Source organism: Pelobates fuscus, chromosome 9 (assembly GCF_036172605.1).
Source record: "Pelobates fuscus isolate aPelFus1 chromosome 9, aPelFus1.pri, whole genome shotgun sequence".
Lineage (NCBI taxonomy): Eukaryota > Metazoa > Chordata > Amphibia > Anura > Pelobatidae > Pelobates > Pelobates fuscus.
Window position 1 is genome coordinate 155915625 of NC_086325.1, and position 19310 is coordinate 155934934.

A 19310-nucleotide genomic window follows, 5' to 3' on the forward strand; every position below is an offset into this window, starting at 1 on the left:
ATTTTATGCAGAATTACCTCTGGAGACATGTATCCCATCGGTTCGAATTTGGCATCGATTTTGTAGAACGCCAGTTCCTGCTCTAGCTCGTACTGCTTTTGGCATGCACGCGTTAGCTCTAAGGTCTTCTGCTTCAGCTAAAAAAAAGTTGTTAAATTAATTACAATGAAAAAAGGATGTTCTGTTAATTTTGCACACAAGCGTCAAAAACATGTAACCCCCCCCGAAAGCCAAAAGAGTTTCATGCATCACAAGAAAATCCTTGTGCTCATCTCCCGGCACCCAATGGGCCAACATATCAAAACACACAAACATATAGGAAGTGAAAACATTGCTGTAAACAACACCAACACAATTAACCATATACGGTAACAATACGGCTTATTAATACATAGGTAGGAATAAAAAACAGAGTTATGGAGTATTTGGCCTGGAACTTCTTTAACCTCTTAAGGGCGTTCGGACGTTCAAGCCATACAGAAAAGAGCAGGCTTTAAAGAAGTTAGGAAGGCATGAAACATGATGTAGTTTTGGTGCGAGCACGGCTTAGTCTGCACTCGAAACAAGCAACCCAGTTATAAATCGATACCTGGGACTCCCCGCTATCACCTGTAGTTAGGGAAAGTCAAGGGGAAGGCAAGCACATTCCAGATATCTAAGGGATTGATCAAGGGACAGAGGGGCAATAAAACAATTGTTTATGATTTGTGGGAAAATCATTGAACCAAAGGACTGGATCCTGTGAAAATTCATGGCATGGAAGTGTGTAAAAGGTGATAGAATTTAGCTGTTGTTTATTATTATCGTTTTAAATCTGACATTAACGAATACCCTGCGGGTAAAAAAAATCCCAGATTTTGTTCCATGCATTCATTAAAGAGTTAGCATTTACTGTTCCTTTAAGTTGTAGCAAGATAGACTGACTGGGGCTTTAAGAATAATGTTGACAGTGTGCTCTTTGGTACGTTAATTGTTAATATTTAATGACTTCTGTAGGACAGTCTAGACACTGAACACAAACAATTACTGTAAAGCATGAGATGCAAAATAGAAAGATTGCTAAACTGGTTATTAAGGACATTAGTAGATTTAATTATTAATTTCTACCCACATGGATCTACATATTGTTTGAACAGCACAGGTAGTCACAGAGCCATGATATTCAGCAATTGAGATATCGTATGCGTGTGTGGGTCTATCCCAGCTTAGAGGAAATGAGTTATTTCATGCCTGGATTCATGAACTTTGGGTTAAGCAGAGCAAATCAAACAGTCAGCAACCATTCGTTACAAATAAAAACGTGTGTAAGAATAACTGTTAACTTACGCAGCGCTGACTTGCAATTAAGGTGTGATGTTTTAATAAAGCTAAGAAAAAAATAATGATAATACTAGTTTTGCCCTTCCACCCAGCTCCGTTACATATGATTTGATAGAATAATGCAAAGAGCGAATCAAAAGCCAATTCGTTCATCTAAAGATGCATTTAAAAAAAACAAGGTAGTTTTCTTTGGGTTTTTTTTTTTAAAAACTGAACCTACAATGAAAGCGACAAAAATGTCAAAAACATTATTTCAAGAAAGTAGTTAATGCCAATAGAAATATTGAAGGGACAGTAAAGATTAAAAAAATAGAGCATTTCTAGGTTGCATGAGTACAAATCTAATGTAGAATCGTGTCTCTGGCTTTTAGGGTATTGTTTTGGGGCTCAACTTGAAACTGCACAGAGAAATTGGTCATTCTGTGCCGGAAAAGGGACTCTGTTGCGGACGGCCTAACCAGCCTGACCATTTCTATTTATGTGAACTTTCTAATCTAAGTATGTTAATATTCTTTAAAATAGAGAACTTTTTTTATTTCATTTTTTGCATTGTGCTTTTAAATCCTTTAAAGTGGTGAAATCTAACTTAATTATTATTTATAATGTGCCAACAAATTCTGTAGTGCTATATACTAGGTGGACTAACAAAAGTACTTGCAACAAAACGAGTTGGATGCACAGGAAAGGAATGTGTTGATGGCCCTGCTCAATCTAGCTTGCATTCTAGAGGGGACCTAATGGATGTGCATTAAAAGGGACACGGCCTTGCCAAACTTACCTTCCTCCAATTGTTTCCTCTTCTCTTCCGCTCTCAGAGTCTGCTGTTCTTTTCTTCATTTCTGATCTAGTTTTCTTTAAAACACAAGACAAGATAGGGACTACTTTGTCTTATGTATTTTCCCTACGCCTGACTTTCTCTGACCCAAGGAGGAACTTCAGTCAGCTCCATTTCCTGTGCCAAGGAGAAGGATGAGTATTTTCTGTCAGTATTCCTCGGTACGTTCAACTACTAACTGCCAACTTTAGTTGTAAAAGGTTATGAACGAGAAAAAGTGTGTAGTGATTGCCTAGGAACCACCACTTACGGCTTTTACTAATGCCGCATGTCCGTCTGAAGTCCTCGGTATGTCCAGCTACTGGCCGTCAACTTTTAGATTTTATGTGGGTATGAACGAGAAACCCTAAGGAAAGAATTAACACCTGTACCTCTGCCAATGGACAGTGACACCCATGCCGCAGGATTGTATCTGTTCCCAGGGGGCGTGCTGCTATCACGTTAAGAAGGTGCGTATTAGCAACGGTGAGGTACCTACGGCAGGATGCTATATGTTTACCACACCCTGTCCGCCGGAGGGGCCATAGGGTCCCCTGCCGCAGACAGCAGTGTATGTGCTCATCTAATACCGGTGACCGGTGGGATCCTCAAGGGTTGTGGCGTATATGCCTCTAAGCCCCCCTATGTCAGGAGTGCCGTCCTATTTGTATCTCTACTTGCTCACAGTACGAGAGTAGAGGTGTTACAGAGAGAAATAGAGATAGGGAAGGGAGAGAGAGGTGAGAGAGTAGAGAGGGGAGGGGGCTGGGGGGGGGGGGGAGGCGAGGAGCGATGTCTCACTGCTTCCCTATCACACAGACTCTATGTCCGCTAAGCAAGTCAGCCCAGGGGGCAGGCCTCCCAAGGAGCCCATACTTTCTGGAAGCGTGTTTGTGTTCCTCGAACTCTTGCTGTCAGATCATCCATCAAGTAAACTTCCCTAATTCTGTTAATGACTCCGTTAATTGGCGGTGTGGATTGTTTCAGCCAGTCCGCCGCAACTGCCCTCCTGGCTGCCAACGTTATCTTATGAATAAGGGCTTGTTCATGCCTAGTCCACCCGTCTATTGATCTGCTAAGTAGGTATACCCAAGGGTCTAGGGGGGGAGCTCTGTTAAATACCTGGGCTAGGAGGTTTTTGATTTGTTGCCAGAAACTTGCGATCAAGGGGCATTCCCACCACATGTGTATGTATGTCCCTTTTACCCCGCACCCTCTCCAACATACATCTGTAGGGGTCCTGTTCATGCGGTATAGTTGGACAGGAGTTGTGTACCAGCGGAACATCGTCTTAATTGCTTGCTCCTGCAGGGTTACACAAACAGAGGATTTATGGTTTGCCTCCCATATTTCCTGCCATTCTATCCCTTCCAGCTGCTCCCCTAGGTCCCTTTCCCATTGTTCCGTGTAGGCTAGCACGCTCCCCTCCCTAGTTGTCGAGCAGATGTGAGCGTGGAGCCGGGTAATCAGGCCCGTAGGCATTTGGTCTTGGGTGCATATTTGTTCGTAGAATGTCATGGGTTTTCGAGCCGCCTCCCTGACCCAGGGCTTTTGTACAAAATCTTTTATTTGGATGTATCTAAAAAAATCGGCGGGAGTGAGATGGCCTCTTTGTTGTAAGGCATCAAACGACACTATCTCCGAGCCCTGCACCAGCTGTTGTATGCGTTGCAAGCCTATACTTTCAAGATTCCTGAAACTACGCGCTGCCATGCCTGGTGGGAATGCTCTATTTCGTAGGTACGGCATTAGTGGGGATGGGGAAGATGCCAATCCGTATCTCTGTTGAGCTCTGTCCCACAGATGAATAGAGTTCAATATCGCTGGACATGTTGATCTAATGATGGGTCTATGTGTTCTGGGAACCCATATGAGTAGCTGGGGGATGTCCGCCCCCACCATCAAGGATTCCAGCTCCACCCACTTCCTCTCACCAGGTGGCGAGTGCCATAGAGCTATTTGCGACAATTGTGTCGCCAAGTAGTACCCATATAGGTCGGGCAGTCCAAGACCCCCCCTGTCCTTTGGCCTATGTAATGTGTGTCTCGCTACCCTATGGCGTCTGTGTTGCCAAACGAAGTTCCCTATCGCCTGCTGCAGCGGCGCGAGTTGTGTCTTAGATACATGGATGGGCAGTGACTGGAAATAAAATAGAATCCTGGGCAGGACATTCATTTTGACTGCGTGGATCCTCCCTATCCAGGATATGGGTCGATCGTGCCAAGTTTCTAAATCCCTAATGAGTTGTTTCACCAGGGGGGTATAGTTTTGTGAATAGAGTTGATCGGGAGCGGCAGTCAGGTTGATGCCTAGATATTTGATCGATTGGTGATCTATTCTTATGTGGTGGGCCCTCCGCAGAGCTGCCAATTCGTCGGTGGGGATCTCGATGGGGAGGGCGCTGGATTTAGTCATGTTAACTTTGTAGCCAGAAACGGCGCCATAGGAGTCTAGTACCACCTGCAAGGCCCGCATTGAGGTGGCGGGGCTAGTGAGCGTCAAGAGCACATCATCCGCGTACGCTGACACCAAGAACTCCCTGCCTCCCACCCGGGTCCCCTGCACGTCTGGGTGACTTCTAAGGGCTTGAAGAAGTGGTTCCAAGGAAAGAACAAACAGGAGAGGGGACAGCGGGCACCCCTGTCTGGTGCCGTTGAACAGCCTGAAGGGCCGCATAGGGGCACCCGAGATCTTCACCTGTGCCCGTACATTTGTATACATTGCTTTAATCAGAGTTATAGCCTGGTCGGGGAACCCCAGGTGGGACAAGAGTGTGAACAGGTACGTCCACGTGACTCTGTCGAACGCTTTTTCAGCGTCTAGGGAGACTAACAAGGTTTTTGTGTGCGTAACTGTCTGTTTCCAAATAATATCAATATTCCTGCGGGTATTCTCAAACAGCTGTCGACCCTGCACAAAACCCACTTGGTCCGGGTCAACCAATGTGGCCAGAAAGGGGTTCAGCCTCGTTGCCTGGATTTTTGCCAGGATTTTCATATCGTGATTAATCAGCGAGATTGGTCGATAGCTACTCGGGAGTGTCAGGTCTCTGTCGGGTTTGGGCAATAAAACAATGGTCGCTAACGACATGTCTGAGTCTGGAGCGCTCCCCTCTCGAAAGTCGTTAAAAAGGGCGGCCAAATGAGGGGCTAGCACGTCTCGGAATTCCTTGTAGTAACTCCCGTCGAACCCATCCGGTCCCGGGGCTTTATTCCCATGCAGGGCCGCGATGGCCTGAGCCACTTCTTCCGTCGTGATTTCCGCCGCTAACGCGTCCACCCCGTCCTGTGCCAGTCTGGGCAACCCCAAGTTTGCTAGAAATCGTCTTGTCATGGCCTCTTCCTCCCCCGTCCTCCCCTCAGTACCTGGAGAGTGGTTATAAAGGGACGCATAGTAATCAGTAAAGACCTCAGCGATGTCTCGAGGGCTAGTTTTAATTGAGCCGTCAGTGTGTCTAATGGATGTGATATGTCCCCCTCTTTGTCTGGGTTTCAGGACTCTAGCTAGGAGAGTGTCCATCTTATTTGCGTGTTCATAGAAGGTCCTTTTGGACCACGTAATGGATTTGGCCGTGTCGTCTAAGAGCAGCTGGCGGATTTCCAGCCTCAGCTCTGTCAGCCGACTCGCAGTCCGGTCGTCCGGACTACTCTGATGTAGTGTTTCTAATCTTTTCAGGTCAGACAGGAGTCCCTCTAGCTTTTGGAATTTCAGTTTCTTTTTGGTAGTAGCTAGTTTAATGAGCGTGCCCCTAATGACTGTCTTATGGGCCGCCCATACCGTCGCCAGGGAGACGTCCGGGGTTACATTAGTTTTAAAATAATTGTCGAGTTCCGTCCCAATCTGGGATGCTATAGTCTGGTCCTTCAGTAAGGAGGCGTTAAGCCTCCATGTCCACGGGGTTGCCTCGCACAGCCTCCCTAGCGTCATTGAAATGTCGGCATGATCCGACCACGTGATGGGACCTATGTTGGTGCTAGTAATTCGTGGTAGGCACCTGCTATTTACTAAGAACATGTCTATCCTAGAGTAGGATCCGTGAGGAGAGGATGAGTATTTTCTAACACAGGAAATGGAAGCGACTTAAGCTCCTCCTTTGGTCAAAGAAAGTCAGGTGTAGGAAAAATACATAAGACAAAGTAGTCCCTACTTTAGCTTATGTTTTAAAGAAAACTAGACGAGAAAGGAAGAAAAGAACAGATTCTGAGAGAGGAAAAGAAGAGAAAACAATAGGGAAAAGGTTCAGCGTGACAGTGTCACTTTAACTCAACAGCCATTCCTCAATTCTAATCTAATATATAACAAATCATCTTACTTTTAACCCCTTAAAGACACATGACGGAAATATTCCGTCATGATTCCCTTTTATTCCAGAAGTCGTGTCCTTAAGGGGTTAAAACAGGTTGGGGAGTTGGTTGAAAAAATAAAATGAAAAATGAAATAAATAATGCACATGTTCGTCTCCTCATTGGAGATATGTAGGACTTCTCATAGTGGGTTTACTAGAATAAAGTACAGACAAAGCCAAAAGTGTCCCATGTACGTTTTGATAAATAATGGTAGGTGCACTTTACACAGTCAGACAATTCTAGGACTTGTTGGGTTACTGCTATGATCATGTGATCCAGTCCTGTATACATATAGTGTACCTCACAGTAAGCATGCAGGATTGCTCCATCTGGGCGCACATTGCAAGGCTGATGGGAGGAAAGGTTAGAGATGACAACCAAAAATTCACAGCAGCTGAGATTCCATGCAAATTAACAATAAAACAGAGTTACAAACAATACGCTGGGATAGTCGTCCATCATGCAGCCACAGAGGGTATGTTGCACAACATGGGATTACAGAGGTGCACACATCATGCTACCAATATGGGGGTGAAATGGGATCCACATTAGAAAGACTAATACCTTTCGGGAGGAACACAGGCTGAGTGAAGAAGGAGCTGAGAAATACCATGAAAAACGCTATAAAATGGAAGAAGGGACCAAGAAAGCTACAATTAAGAGAAGGTTATGTTAAATTAAAAACAATGCTTTAAAGGTAAATTTAAGTGATTACATATGGTATAGAACTCCGTATAACACATCAAAATTGTAGGATACAGTTTTCTCGACAGGTTGCACACATGAAATTCGTCAGTAGGAAGCATAGAACATTTACGGTGTATGTTAGAATTTCCAACAGGCAGTCCCAACCCGACCGTAAATGACATCTCCAATGATGCAGTCAGTCTACAGGCAGGAAATGAAGTGTGCTCACACAATTTCTTCCCCTGGCCAGTCGCAGTCCCAAATAGCTCCTGGTCTGTTAAAATGCTACTACATTTATAATGAAAGTGAGCCTGAACAACAATATAGCAAATATAAAACACAGCCAATAACTGTACCCATAGTCTACAACCAAGGTCCAAGTTCTCCCTCTACCATCACCGGATCACAGTTGTTCACACACTACCTTCCTATTAGATTAGTGGACGCACATCCCACATATTGCAAAGCAGACTCGTATAGGGAGAACGGCTCCTACAGCTATCTTTTATATTCAGTTTTGCATGCTTAAACACTCTTTAGGTCCAGTTATATTGCTTATTGTCATTACAATACGGTCCTTGCACCCCCTTGTGCACAGCAAGAAATGCCACGCTTTAACATTGCCAGTTCTACACCGGTCTGTGGTCACTAAATGAGTTGGGATAATACATTTCACAAGACAATGATGCCATAGACCAACAGCGGTCCTAAAGAGGCTAATTTTAAGCTAGAGCCTTGGATAGTTTAGCGGAAACCTCTAACAAATCTAGGAATAAATTAGAAGAAAATTCAGCAATTCATAACACAATATCCCTTCTAATGTGGGATTGCACTCTAAGTGAGAGCGAATAACCAGGCCAGTACCTACTTGTACAATTGGAAATAGCTAACAGTTCATGCTTTCCTGGTACTGTGTACAGTTCCACGATCTTTGCTGCTGCCTCTGTTCTGTACATTATGAGACTGAAACGCTATATATCTGTGCTTAGAGGAGTACCCGCTGAACCCACTGAGAGACCATAATGATTGCTTGGGGTGGCTGTATCTCTCTCATGTGCAGGATTTGTCCGGATTTCAGGTGTAGACTGCCTTTTAGGCTAAGGCTGGGATTAGTCTAACATGTAAATAATATAGGCTCTCTCAATAATGGCAAATGTGACCTATTACTCGACTGAGAAGAGAGTGTGAAATAACTAAATGGTAAGCGATTTGCCGGTTCTCAATGTTCTCTCTCAATGCATTAAAGCAAAAGATCTAGTTCAAACTTCACACAAGACGATCACACTAATTATAAATATGTGAACAGTTTTTAATATGACAAGCACATCTTTCCAAACATTAAGCAGACATGGCCAAGACTCATTCTTCTGCAGTGTTAATTAAAATTCATCTCCTTTTAACTGCAGCTGTATCTGTGACCGCCATACATCACACGTACAGACTGAGGAAGCATGATCTCATTGAGCAACAAAACAAAGACGGGCCTCTTCCTAACAGAATTGATCTGCATCACTCCTGGCTGGCTGTTAAAAGAATCGTTACGTAAGCCTGGTTATTGGTAACACTGAATTTTAAGGCAAAATATCACTGGTTTGTTATTCTTTTGTTTATTATTTAAATCTTAATGCTAAATTATACATTTAAATAAAAGCGTGGAGTGTTTCGAAAAAGGGTCTGTTTCAATAAAAGTCATTTTTAAATCCGTTTTTCAGTTATTTATTTTACATAAACAAGTCTTTTGGATTTCTGATTGGTGCAATCACTATAATGATATAGCCTTAGTCACTCGATAGGAAACGGTAGTCATGATAGTCCTTTAAAGTCACCTGTCGAGATGGTGTTAAGCATTGGGTAGCTTACAGTCAGTAGACTTGGGTCTGCACATAAACCACAAATGTAAAAATGAAACATAGAAATAGTATTCTACTACACAAAGTATGACACACTGCCTGGGTGTTAGATTTGGGATAGGGAGCAAAATATTCTTGTGACTTGACCTTATGTGACTCTACATGCAGCAACACACATATAGAGGAAAGAACATGTCAAAAGAAGTAATTTGAAGAAATTGAAATTAAGGGATCAAGTGAATAGATACTGTGAGAAATATAAACCATGGTCACTAACCTACTGAATGAAAAGGAAAACATGCATTAAATAGGAATGCACAAAATCGAAAAAACTTGTTGATAAGGGGGTTTGATTCAGGTTTCTGGGATGCGATCATTCCTACATCACCATTTAGGATGCGGATATAATCGGCTACTATAAAAGTGATAACTCATTCACGGTTTGGTGCATTCCCAGGATTCATGAAAGGAAGAGGGGGAAAAAGGTATGGTTAAGTGTCACAACCCAAGTGTAGCCTACTTTTGATTCCACAGTGTTAATGCCGCTATAAATGCCAGAAAAAAGAAATAGTCAGTTGCATATAATTTCTTTTTTGCTTTCTTTTTTTTTTTTTTTAAACACATGCACACAACAACAAAAAAAACCCAAACAAGTGAAATGTAGACAACACTATCTTGGGACCTTGCTTTTATTATTCATTGTGCGCACACACACCTGTAATCTGGAATAGTACAGTGAATGTCAGTGAGGTGCCCTCTGATACGGATTCCCATTGAAATTTGCAGTGAAGGGAAGGAGAGGACTCACAAAAATTTAAGGCATTAAGATGGCGTAACAGCCAATGTCTTGTAAAAATACGTCCTATTAGTGTTTACAGGGATTACATATACAGCTGGGAATCTTAAGGGTATAATCTATTACTAAAAGGGGTACAATATTAAAATGAAACACAGAAACACAAGGCAAGTGCCGTGAAAGTTAAATAATGTATGGTAACGGCAGTCCTTAATCAAAAGGATGCCAAAGACAGATATATTGTGGGTTAGGAGCTCCATTCTAACTCATATTCATCATATTGTGTGTGACCCCCCACAGCCACTCTAGGACACTTACTATTTCATTCTTGGTTTCCATTTCTCTCTCTAGGTCCTTAAAGCTCTTTTTGTGCTGCATGGCTTGCTGTTTCATCTTTTTGTTGATCTCAGCCTGGGTTTGGAGCTCATCTTCCAACGTGGCCTTTTGAATTTGGAGTTCATCGATCTCATGAACCTTTTTTTCCTGGTCTTTCTCCAGCTTTTCTACCTCTTCTAAAGAAAAACAAAATATATATATATATATTGATAGCTTTACATATTAACGACAAACAAGCACAAAGCAAACAGGAAGCCAAAGTTTGGATTCGTACCTACTACTGTTATTATTACTGGGATTTATATAGCGCCAGCATATTCCGTAGCGCTTTACAATATTATCAAAGGGGGAGATTTAACAATAAATGAGACAATCACAGGATTTACAGGAACAATAGGTTGAAGAGGGCCCTACACAAACAAGCTTACAGTTTATAGGAGGTGGGGTGTAAAACCCAACAGGACAGGAGGTAGCAATCAAACAAGGTGGAGTGAAGCAGAGCTGGAGGAGAGAGTAGAGAGCTGCCCTTTAGGAGAGAGTGAGGGACTGGTATGTGACATAGAGGTTACTCTGGGAGGCCATAGGCTTTCCTAAAGAGATGGATTTTGAGGCACTTTTTAAACGATTGAAGACTAGGGGAGAGTCTGATGGTCATAGGCAGGCTATTCCTAAGGAAATAGAGGTCATTGCAGTACTTTCATTGAGATGTATTATAGAAAAATAGAATGTGACGGCAGATAAGAACCATTCGGCCCATCTAGTCTGCCCAATTTTCTAAATACTTTCATTAGTCCCTGGCCTTATCTTATAGTTAGATCCCTGTGTTAACCTCTACCACTTCAGTTGGAAGGCTATTCCATACATCCACTACCCTCTCAGTAATGTAATACTTCCTGAGAGGGTAGTGGATGCATAATGGATAACAATAAAAGATAGTCATAGTAAAATACTACAAATGTTAAACAAAACCACCCGAGCACACGTGATGTGTAAAATACACTATTGTTCAAATGCTTTGTAAAATAAATTCTCCTTATTACCTAAATGAAATCTGTTGTGGGCTTCTTGTCTCTCCAGATTGGTTACGGGGTGACCATCCAAGGTATCCAAAGATCTCAAGTGAAAGATGGTGAATAAGCGGTAGTGAGGAAGTTTTGCAATTGGGTTATCAACCAAAAAGAGTGATGTTAAGTCCTTCAGCGTCTTTAACCGAGACACATCCTGAAGCTAGGATAAAGAAAGGCACAATGTAAGGAATAAAGAATTTGACAGCAACTCCAAACCCCCTCAATCTAATAGGCTTCCAAAGAGCGTCACTAGGATTAAAGAGAAGAAATGGGGGCTTGTTTTACTGGTGTGGAATATTGATGAAATTAAAAAAAAAAAATTAAAAAAAACTTAATTATGTTTTTGATCATTTCTGTTAAACATGGACAGGGCTGTAGAAGGAAATAGACTATCTAGTTATATTAAATGAATATATTTGAGGGAATAGAGATTTAAATTTAATACGTTTTAAATTCAGCAGAAAGAAGAGAGGCCTGGCAGTAATAAGTACATGCTGTGGGTTATGTATAAATGGTCCAGTCTCCACCATCAAACACGATCTACCTGGTCCTACAATTACATTGTGCTTGTATGAAAGCTAAATAGTTTTAATACAGGACAACAAATGGGGCACATACGCAACTTTTTATTATCTTATTTATTTTGCTTATAGTGACGAGAATGCCAAATGCCCAGAGGTGGAGAACTGCAGTTCAATAGAGTAATCTAAAAAAAATTGGTCATTTTTGAAGCCTGTTCTATACAGAAGCAGTGAGGAAATAACTTTAAAATAATTAGTTTACTGTACTCTCGCACAGCTGGCACAGAGAAAATGTATTTCTGGCATGTATATAAAATATCAATTGTGTCATTATCAACCCACTTTTCTCAAGGAAACACTTTTACAGATACCCCCCACGGTCTCACCCGCCTGTCCCCTGGAAGCTGAATTGTTGCATATAACCCATGCTAGGCTGCTGATGTCACCCACTCGCACGCACAGGCCACGAGTCATCAACTGACCTGGTGTCATCACCAACTGCCACATTTCCCACAATGGATTAGGCAGCTCCCATCTTGTACTGAATACAGTTTCTATCTTGAAACTCCTTCTCTTAAGTCCTTGTGAACATTCTGTTAATCCCTTCCGAAATCTAGTTTATCCCTTTAAAAGGTTTATTTAACACCATTCTGAGCTCTCGTTAACCCCTTTAAAATGTTTTTTTTTAGCACAGTTTAGAGTTGTTTGAATGCAATACAGCAACTTACTACGTGACCTACGTCTGCTTTAGTTCTGCTTCAAACTAACGCTTTATGTTTGGGCTGGAAAAACATACATAGCAATTGTAGTTGGGGGGGGGGGGGGGGGGTGCTGGGATAAGCCATCCTTCTCATATGTTTATTTACGAAACGGTATTGGGTGACAAGCTAATTTCGATTTCCAACAACTTACAGAAGAGATCTTGTTTTGCTTCAGATTTAGACTGTTGAGAGAGCGAATTTTCTTCCCCACCCAGGCAGGTATGTGTTCGATTTCATTTCCAGCAAAATTTAATTTTTGTAAATGTTGCATATGCTCCAGGCCTTCGATTTTGCTGTATGTTCAAAGGAAAAAAAAAAAAAAAACCAACATAGTATATTTTAATCAACCAAAAAAATAAAAAAAATAAAATGAAAAATTATAGCTTATTAACCTGTTCTTTTTTTTCAGTACTTATTCAAAAAGGAGTATCTAAATAGCTATTGATAATTTCTATTATTTTTAACCACATGTGATTTCATTTTATACATGTTTCTTTCACAGACATTAATACATTTTATATTCTGATCTTTAGACATGTCCCATACCCCGTCATTTTGCGTGAAAGCCATTTAATCAGCATATTTGCTAAGCAAGACTACAAAAATTAAAAAATTTAATTTAATAGCAAAGTTCTCAATATGATGTTTGTTTAATAGAAGATGCTTATACAATATGTATACATATATATATACATATATATATATATATATATATTCATTCTAGTTTCATGTTTCCCAAAACTCATTTTTTCTGTACATTCAATATTTAATGAAGCAGAGAGGGTAGACGCAGTCAAGGTGCAGTGTATCAGGACAGAATCGATTTTTGAAATTTCCCGTTGAACTTCTCAGCATCAGCTTGGCTTTCACTGCGGATGTCGGCTTCCATCATCATTGGGATGGATTTCTGCGTTTACCGTGTACGCAGCCAGTTTTTCATCCAGCTCTTCTGGTATCCTTCTAGCGTGCGAAGGCCATCATTCTGAACCTGCTCGGCATCCTGATTAGGCTTGCTAACTTCATCGATAGCACTCCTGTCGTGATCTCTCCAGCGTTCATTCAGTGTGTGCAGACTGATGGATCTCCATGAGTTAAACCCGTTTTTAGCAATAACTTATTCCTGTGGATGGATCATTTCACAGAGGTTCACCTGTACCTGGTTTTATGATCTTTCCATTCTGCTTTGCAGTTCCAATGTAGACATGGGTAGAGTAGACACCTTCATGTCTGTGCCTGTTGATTTTATAGTCGCATGAGCTTACTTTTTCCATCTTTTCCATCTTTGAGTTTTCCACTTCCCCCAGTAACATGGTGTACAATTCTCTATTTACCACAGATAAGCCTGGAATTATCTGTTTGGCTCTCTTGTTGCAAGGCTTACAAAAGTAATGAATATTTGTAAAATTTAAAAAATAAAATCCATACATATCGATTCTCTGTGTATTTTCATAGAGAAACATATTTAGGAGGTTTATCAAACCTAAAAGTTGACACATGTCTAATTCTTGGAGAATTCTGGCACAATTTTTATATATCATTATATATATTAACATTGCCATTTTTACTGCTATGTAACGGATTTATCAATCTTAATCTCAGAGAGCTCCGCTCGACCTCTGATGCCAGCTCTTCTCCGAGTATTCTGTACCTTATTTTGTTGTGAGACAAATAAAGTTCCCTTAGCCGGATCTGTTTGTCCAGCTTCTCAATCTTTTCAATAAGGTTGTAACTGAGATTCAGAATTTCAAGTCTTTCGCATTTTTCAAGATTTTCAATAAACTAAACAAAGAAATGAAAAAAAGAATACAAACAAATTATAAATGTTACCATTTTAAACACATTATCATCTTTGCATTTGCGGAAGCTTTGCAAGCTTTCTTATGTCTAATGTTTTATATGCAGCTCACATTTTGCATCTTCGTCGGTTAATGCCACCAGCAAGCTAATTAAGCAATCAGCGCGCAATAAAGATGTTGTGTAAGGAATCCGTTCATTTAATTATTCAGAGAGTCTGAGGCCTCAGCAGAAATATTCTAATAATTGCTTTTATAACAATTATCATCCGTTTCTAACATAGAAGCTTCAAAGGGGGGGTTTGAGGGGAGGGGGCAAACTCTTACGGCATGCTCCCATATTGTTTGCAAAGTGATGAGAACAGGCCTTTCAATTTTTTTCAAAAAGATTCCCCCCAAAAAACAGGGAATATACTGGCACCCTAAGATCTTCCCTTGAGCTGCTGATAAATAAAAACTTTTACTATGCATCCAAATATATGCAATAATAACCTCTCAGTAATAGGATACATCAGGGTTCAGGGATGCCAAATGGCCGTGGCCCTTCTAAGCCAGTAATTCACTGAAAGTTATAAATATAGCTTTAACACATATAGGAGCATGTATTCTAAAAACGTTGGCTGAAAGTGAAATCAGAGGTGGTGAACTGAGAACACCGGCAAGAGGTTTTTCCAAACACGGAAATTACCTGACAAAAAAATAAAAAATCCCAACAACAAATATTGAAGCCTGCACCAATAGCAGCTTACCAGCACCATAAACACTATAATAGGCTATCGCGGTTTTGATGCTTTAAAAATCCCTTTAAAATCTTCTAACATAGGCAATTGGAGTTGAAATGATGCAAGTCATATATGACTTTATATGGAAATGTAATTATTGGGACTGAGCTCTAGAGAAAAGGTTCTGGTACATCTGAAACATATTTTATGAAAAGGGAAAGCGTACCTAAGGGGGTGGAGATATGCTGCATAAAACCGCAAAAACAGAGAAAGACAGAGCATGATCAGGAGGTCGTCAAACGTCAACATCCATTTAACTTCTGGTGGTGCAGCAATTCTCACTGAAAATGCTGTGCACCGGCAGTGATACAGCATGAGTGGTCTGATTTAAAGGACTGATGTGAAAAACCTGGATCTACAAAATAGTGACAAATACAGCGTGACAAACCTTGAACTTTTTGCCTCCTTCTTTAGAGAGGGCAAGATTCAGCGAGGTAACATATGCAAGGTTTTCCTGCTTCGTCAGCTTTTGGATTAGCGACTCTGTGATGTAACGAACGCCAGGATCATTTCCTAAAGCAAAGGAACACAAGAATGTAAAAGGAGCAAAACATAAAATGTTACGGCTGGGCCCCCCCCATGCAAAGAAGAATAGCAGAAAGAGTACTTTTCAATAATGGAACGTTTGCATTGCAATGGTATTTACGTAAATGGATACCCCAAATGCACCCCCTTTGTCTCCATTCATAAAAGAGCTGATTTACAGTGAAAATGTCACTTTTTGAAATGGTTAATGCCAATTTAGGAACATTCTCCTGGAGATCAAGCTGAAGCAAAGAGCTTCCATAAGAAGCATCAGGCAAAGCTTCCATATGAGACATATTCTATTGGACGATGTGCCAGTTTCCCCAAGATATCGTTTTTTAATGTGGGATTTATTTACAAAGTAATCATTTTAGTGATGTTTGTTCATGTTTCACTGTGCGGCATGAGCCAAGAAAAACATTGATTTGAGAGACAAATTAGCAACACGATTGCTGTCTAAATAGTAAACGTTACAAAATGTAAGAATATAGGTTTTTCTTTTCATTCAGCAGACTATACCACATATCCCAGAATGCATTTCTAGATTAAGAAGAATCCTTTGAAAGAAACCTGAACAGTTTTCTCAGGGCAATGATAATCACCTTTAACGCCATCATACTCCATGGTATCACTTTCTTCTCTCGCATCGAGGGAGCTAGTTAGGGTTCCTCGAGCAGTAGAAGATGAAGCAGCTTTAGGTTTACTGGAGGGTGATGGAGACCTCATATTTCGACTTGACAAAATTGGCACTGGGATCTTACCGCCTGTTGGTGGGGAGCTTTTCTTCATTGTAAAAAATGTGGTCAATCATGTGCTACTGCCTGAAAAAAAATACAGAGAAAATCTAGTTACATAGCATAGGTTGTAACCCTGCATTACAATAAAAGCGCAGAAGTACTTAAAAATTTTTTTTTACTAAAATGCAAAGATCAATTGTTTTTTCTTAAATCCCAAACAAATTATGGGATGCAAGTTTAGATTAATCAAACAAAATATTCTGTAAATCCGAGATAAACATGTAACTCTCCAGATACGGTTGGACACCAATTCCCATGATGCTCATCCTATCACAGACACTCATTCTTTCATGACAGCTGTGGAGGATCATGGGACATTTAGTTCCGACCTGACAGCCCAGAATTATATGTATGGGAGGCAATATTTTGTATAAATAAAATTAGACCACACGATAAACACAGACAAAGTTTATTTACTTTTCAATGGACTGGCTGTGGTGTTTATTCAAAGCTTAAGGGGCTTACAACCATAATATTCATAACAATGAACATATAAGAAACGATTTACCTTTTAAAACTTTTAACTTTATTAACCACTAAATTGTTAGTCAGTCTTAGATGACCTGACCGCCTTATAGTCAAAAAGATATCTGCTAAAGGGTGCGAGGGCAGGGGTCCGTCCAAGTCACTCCTGCCTCAGTGACCGCTGACAGGATTGTGCTTGTGCTGCGGAGTTTTATTCTGTCCCAGCGTCTCGCGCTTTTAACGCTCGCAACCTTTACTCAAACCTCGCTCCAGTTCTCAGCAACAGCAGTGTCACCACTTCTGCTCAGATACAGTTGTAACTGCCCCAAAACTACAACTTCCTTACATTCTAATCCAAGACAAGGCAGATTAACCCCTTACTTGCCACAATAAGTAAATGCTACAGTGCTTAATGCCTGTAACCTCTATAGATGTTATTTGAACAATAGAAACAGCCTTTGGCCGAGTAAACAAACAGCCCTTTCATCAGACTCACTATTTAAAATATGTGAATGAGTTTTCAACACATAAAATGCTTGTCACATTGTTCTACCAATCAAGCATAGCAAATACACCCTCAGTGAGAGGGAACGCACAGTATTTAAACGGTTTCTGTTTAATGCTCTTACACCCATAATGCTGGCAACGAATCATGGGAGGTGTAGTCCAAAACATCTGGAGTGCCGAAGGTTGCGTATGCCTGCTATAGTGCATGGTGTCCTCAGTGCATTACTACTACATTGCATCTCAGCAGTTTTAGTAAACAATAGCAGATACCACAAGGTAAGATACACTATCAAAACACACAGATAACAAAATATAAATATATATTTTTTAAATTCCATAATCACTTACCCCAGTGCCCTAATGATTTATTGCTCTATAATCCTTGGCCTAACATGATTGTGAACGGGTGTAAATGATGAACAGGAAAAAAAACAAAAGAAAACAATTTGAGTGTCTACTTCCTTCCTGTTTCTCAATATAACTTGCGGTCTAAACAGCCAAGCCAATCACACAACCCTATCTGCATGTTCTTTATGTAACAAGTACCCAACCATTAATGAGTTTAGTTTTGACAGTTATTTGCTGCAGTGTGAGCGTCCCAAGGGTTAGATACACATTTGGCAAATTCCACTACTCACCTTGTGCCAGTGACTTTGGGCCAATAGACAGAGCAAACATTTGCTCAGACCCACGATGACCAGGTGTCTATCGTCAGCTTAGAACAGGGCAAGTCAAAAAGGTAGACCTCCAGCTGTAAAACTAGAATTCTCAAGATTCCTTGCCAGTCTTATGCCGCATTCTGCAAACGCTGGTAGACAAAATTGTGTTTCTTTTCTTTTCATTAAGATAATGTGCACCCCGATTTAATAGTTATCTTACTATAACTGCGTCAGAATGAGGGGATATTTTTAAAACCTCCATACAGGCACACCAGTTGCTTTTAAAAAATACCCTCATCCAAAATCAAGTTAATTGTATGGCATGTGTGCAAAATATAAACAATGGACAGTGAGTGTATCATGTTTTCAATTCAGCGAGGCTCTGTATGCAAAGGAGTCTGAGTCGGCTATGCTTGCTGGTGATATCACTCAGTGGCACATGCCAATCTAATACGAACAATACAGCAGGTGTACAATACATGCTTTATACATTGTACGCTTATATACCCAGTTCCTTGACTGGTATGTAATGTGCCATGCTGACATTTTTACCAGAAATTAGGAATGTCTGTTGTAACGGGTTGCAAACAAACAAACAAACAAAAAAGTAAAGAAAATAAACAAACTCTACTTTCCTTTGTCTAAGCTCTTCCACGGTTCTTTAAATGGGTCTGTGCTTTTCTGAGACTAACTAGTAAGATAAACACATTGGCATCATAGAACATATGGTACCGTGAAATACAGGGTTACTCACTATAGTATGTACTGTCAGACATTCAAATTCTATTTCAAATTCTGGACAAAAAAAAGTGTTATTGAAAGATATAACCAATTTGGAGAACTTTTCTAATTTGTGTATTTTGGTCTAAAATGAGAAATTTCTGGCAATTCAGATCTTGGTGACTAACCGTGATAATCATATAACAGGTAAAATAAATGGATGGTTCTACTTGATCCTTACAGGAACAGGAATGCTGGCCAATTGGCGACAAAAAGATTGTATATCTGCAGCACATTCTGCAAAGCGGTTACCCAACATACAGTCTTATTACGCGTTGGCAGGAACTGGTTTAACATAGCAGCTTGCACTATGCTCCCAATCAGCTCTGTCACAGGTAAAGTAAACTGGGGATAATACAGTAGAAATAGTATCTGTGGCGGAACCAGCCTCGCCACTGGGCATTGGAGAAGACTGATTGCCAGCCTCCTGCCCTGTGACTATGGCCCCATGTTGAAATGCTTGATTTTCCCCTGCAAAGACCGAAAGCCGGGTCATTCGGTACT

At 40.8% G+C, this 19310-nt stretch overlaps 1 protein-coding gene across 1 annotated transcript in view; it reads right to left on the minus strand.

Moving 5' to 3' along the window:
* CNTRL (centriolin) overlaps nt 1-19310 on the minus strand; it is a 72593-nt gene that overhangs the window by 44699 nt on the left and 8584 nt on the right. The window contains exons 2-8 of the mRNA XM_063432827.1: nt 16201-16419; nt 15462-15586; nt 14147-14277; nt 12650-12791; nt 11190-11376; nt 10132-10325; nt 18-137 (exon numbers count right to left, since the gene is read on the minus strand). Of these exons, the coding sequence (XP_063288897.1) occupies nt 18-137; nt 10132-10325; nt 11190-11376; nt 12650-12791; nt 14147-14277; nt 15462-15586; nt 16201-16387 (1086 nt within the window). The 5' untranslated portion in view covers nt 16388-16419. The remainder of the gene's footprint in view (nt 1-17; nt 138-10131; nt 10326-11189; nt 11377-12649; nt 12792-14146; nt 14278-15461; nt 15587-16200; nt 16420-19310) is intronic.